Below are 4,075 nucleotides of genomic sequence, written 5' to 3'. Positions count from 1 at the left end.
GGGGCAGGTCAGTGACTGGCAGAGTGTGAAGTTGGCAGGAGCCCAGAAATATGAAGCTGATAAACAGGTAACTTCTCACTCAAAGGAACCGGTGTGTCATCAGAGGAAACATAGTGCAAAAACCATGTGGGAAACAGGCTGAAAAAAGAAACCACGGTTGTAAGGAACAGCAGTAAGGCAGGTCAGATTTTTAAAAAGAAGAAAAAGGACATTGAGTTTGAGGCTAAGGAGCTAGGGAAACAGCTGACTCCTCTCACTAGAGGAAACTTGGGGTTTCTACCCTACAACCATCTGATATGGGGCATCACTGCCTGTCCAGGGTCACTTCCTCCCTTGGCAAAAGGAGCACAGATCAGGTAATCACTTTTTAGGTCTGGTACTGATAGGCTTAAGGTCTGGGATTTGGTAAGAACTAAAAGAACACAGCTTAGAACCGGCAGCAGTGGCGCACACCTTTAACTCCAGCACTCAGGAGGCAGAGGCTGGCGGATCAAGGCCTGTCTTAAGAAACCAAAAAACCAAACCAAACCAAACCAACAAACAAACAAACAAAAAAAAAAAAAACCCAGAAACACAGCTCAGACTCAGGGATGGAAGGGAAGGAACCAATTATCTAGATACTAATTATCTAGAAAGGAGATCCATAGAAAGCCTCCAGCAAAGAAAAATCTAGAAAGAAATAAGGAGAGGAAAAGGTACCTTTTCCTACCAGCCCCTACGCATACTTTGGCCACTTACCACACCTTCAGGGTCCACCAAAAGGAGGTGCTTGGGCTGCCCACTCTGCAGGCCAGTGAGCACGTACTGGCCAGGCGTGGTTGTGCTCTCTCGCACCAAGAAGTCACCGTTGAGCTGGAGCAGGGCTTCAGCCTCACGCCGGCTCAGCTTCCCATGGAACCAGGACTCCCCTTGGAGCTGCTCAGCCATGGACATGGACTGGGGAGGTGGAGGCACCCGGAGGGCATCTTCAAAGGGCTTCATGTCAAAGAGGTCTCGAGGTGCACTGCCATTAACAGAAGGATTGGGAGGCCCAGACCCACCCCCAGCTTGGCGGGCCTTGTCTAGATTCTGAATGTTGACATAGGAAGGGTCATCGAAGAGCTCTCTGCCTGTTAAGGAAAGGCACAGACTATGTCACTCCCAGCCCTGCCTCCTGTACCCATCTCTGTCCCATTCAGTCGACTGTTCCTACCTGGGCAAGGTGGTAGAGGCAGCATCTGCTTACGGACATCAGCGTCTCCTGCAGCATGCTGCCCTACAGGCTGTAAGAAAAATCAGGTGAGACCAAGGCCCTAGTCAGCTACTCCCACTCTGGACTGGGGGTCTCCATCCTTGAAGCTTACCAGTGTAGCTCCCAAGTGGCTGGGCATCTGGGCAGTGGACAGAGTGGGTCGAGCAGCCCCTTCTCGAAGCCTCATGTCTACCACCCCGCCGAGAGGGGGTTCCTTCCCTGGGAAGTCATTATAGTACTGATGGTCAGGTGGCTCTTCTTCCTCCTCATCCCAAGCTGAGCCATCAAAGCCAGCCATCCTGAGAAGGGAAGGACAGAGTGAGGTGAGTGTACAGACGTGGTGGCCAAGAGACTCAGGAGGGAAGAGAATGGTGAACACACACTAGGCATACACTATGGGTCAGACCTAACACTTGGTGCTGTACCCTTCTAAGGCTGGTATTCCTTCCAAAATTTCAAAAATAGAGATCAGGTGTGGAGAGATTTGCACAAACTGAAGGAGGCAGAGTTGATATTGAATTTGGTTTTAAACCATTCTCACTTTTGACAGCTATGCTATCTCCTAAGACGGATGGAAGTGCTAGTGAACCAGGGATATCCAGGATGGTCTGACATACAGAGTCCTGATGCTCACGCCGTTTACCACTTCAGACTTGAAAAAAGAAACATAGGGATCTCAGGTCAAAGATGCTGGGATTTGGGAAATAGCTCAGTGGCTGCAGCGTGAGGCTAAGAATGCAGATCACCAGAACCAGTGTACAAGAATGGCGACCACCCATAGCCTCAGCGGGAGAGGCAGGCAGAGACAGGAGCCAGGATAAACTGGTTGCTGCTAGCTACATCTGGTCAGTGAGAGATCTTGGCCTTCAATAAACAAAGTAAGGTGCAATAGAGCAAGACATCTGATACCAACTTCAGACCTCTTCGCGCACACATGCAGAGATATTTACACAGGCAACATATACCAACACACGTAAACACATAGACACATGCAGGAAAAAAAGGAAATATATCCTCTCAATCAACTTTTTTGTTTGTTTGTTTTTTAATTTATTTATTTGCTATGTATACATGACATTCTGCCTCCATGTATGTCTGCAGGTCAGAAGAGGGCACCAGATCTCATTACAGATGGTTGTGAGCCACCATGTGGTTGATGCGAATTGAACTCAGGACCTCTAGAAGAGCAGGCAATGCTCTTAACCACTGAGCCATCTCTCCAGCCCCGTTTGTTTGGTTTTTTGAGACAGGGTTTCTCTGTAACTTTGGAACCTGTCCTGGAACTAGCTCTTGTAGACCAGTCTGGCCTTGAGCTCACAGAGATCCGCCCTCCTCTGCCTCCAGAGTGCTAAGATTAAAGCGTGCGCCACCACTGTGTGGCTAAAACCTAGATTCTTAATGACCTTCAGAGGCAGGAAGCACAGAACAATGAGTGGGAAGTATGGTGGCCAGGGGTTAGAACACTGCTGATCTTGCAGGACCCAGGTTTGGTTTCCAGCACTTACACGACAGCTCACAACTATTTTTTTTTTGGTTTTTCGAGACAGGGTTTCTCTGTGGCTTTGGAGCCTGTCCTGGAACTAGTTCTGTAGACCAGGCTGGTCTCAAACTCACAGAGATCCGCCTGCCTCTGCCTCCCGAGTGCTGGGATTAAAGGCGTGCGCCACCATCGCCCGGCTCACAACCACTTTTAATTCCAGTTTCAGGGTATCCAATGCCCTCTTTTGGCTTCCACAGACACTGTATACACTTACATACATGCAGCAAAACACATACACATAAAATACAAATCTTTAAGGAAAAAAAAGTATATAAGAACACAGGAACAGGCTAAAAATGAGGAGCCTGAGCCAAAGTCCATCCAGCTAGAAAAGGCAACCTAGAGAGAGGTGCTGGAAATAAGCCCACCATAGGCAAACAAAAGGAAGCAACTGTCCCTGCAGCAGGCTTTCCTGCTGAGCCACTGGAAACCTAACACAGTGGGAAGACTGGGGCAGCGCCAAGTAAGTCATTACCTTTCCAGAACCCTCAAGCATGGGAAGAGAAAACGACTTCCCAATCCCAGCCTGAGGCCCCCCAGCTCACCTGTCATGGGGGGTGACCAGTTTGGGTGGATTCCTGAGATACTGTTTGAAGCGCAACTCAAAGGCCTGACCGATGGTGCTGATGACATCCTGAGCGAGCCCTTCAGAGCACTCCAGGATATGGCAGGCTGGGGCACAGTAGAAAGACCAGTGAGCTCTGAGGGAGGGTGGGCAGGAGCCTCCCACCCCCAGCCTCCAGAGGACAGCCCTATCAAGGATAACTGGTAGGAGTAGGGAAAGTACCCCCACTCCTTCTCAGATGATTGGCCCCACGCAGAGCTGCTCACGGGCCTCACCTCTCTGATTTACAGGGTCTTTGGCAACGTAGGCAACATACTCGGCTGTGTCCTGGAGAACAGATTCAGAAGAGACCAGTGAGCCGAATTTTACAACTCCACCTTATTTGACCCCTAAGACTCTGTCCTTTTCAGATATTTCCACAATCCTAAGGATTTCTCTGACTATCCTGGAATTTAGAGGCTGTTGGGATTAAAGGCAGGAGCCACTGCACCCATCCTCTGGCCCCACCCATCTTTCCTCTGTCCCCCCAACTCACCGGATCCCCACCAGACGCGAATGAGATAGATTGCATATGATGGTTGGCAATGATCTGATGAGGATGAAGAAGGAAGGCAGTGGTCAATGTCATAGCCGCAGGGCTCCGTGTCCTCACCCAGCCGGGAACCCTGGAACCCCAGTCCTCACCCAGCCGGGAACCCTGGAACCCCAGCCCTCACCCAGCCGGGAACCCTGGAACCCC

General features: G+C 50.2%; 1 protein-coding gene across 3 annotated transcripts in view; it reads right to left on the bottom strand.

The window, feature by feature from the left end:
* Shc1 (SHC adaptor protein 1) overlaps positions 1-4,075 on the bottom strand; it is an 11,335-nt gene that overhangs the window by 1,772 nt on the left and 5,488 nt on the right. For all 3 annotated transcript variants that reach the window (XM_005367183.3, XM_013353816.2, XM_005367182.3), the window contains 6 exons: positions 3,872-3,925; positions 3,612-3,663; positions 3,317-3,443; positions 1,344-1,530; positions 1,193-1,262; positions 739-1,109 (listed from right to left, as the gene is read on the bottom strand). In XM_005367183.3, the coding sequence (XP_005367240.1) occupies positions 739-1,109; positions 1,193-1,262; positions 1,344-1,530; positions 3,317-3,443; positions 3,612-3,663; positions 3,872-3,925 (861 nt within the window). The remainder of the gene's footprint in view (positions 1-738; positions 1,110-1,192; positions 1,263-1,343; positions 1,531-3,316; positions 3,444-3,611; positions 3,664-3,871; positions 3,926-4,075) is intronic.

This window comes from Microtus ochrogaster, unplaced genomic scaffold (genome assembly GCF_000317375.1).
Source record: "Microtus ochrogaster isolate Prairie Vole_2 unplaced genomic scaffold, MicOch1.0 UNK16, whole genome shotgun sequence".
In the NCBI taxonomy this organism is placed as follows: domain Eukaryota; kingdom Metazoa; phylum Chordata; class Mammalia; order Rodentia; family Cricetidae; genus Microtus; species Microtus ochrogaster.
This window is presented reverse-complemented; position numbering and strand designations above follow the sequence as displayed.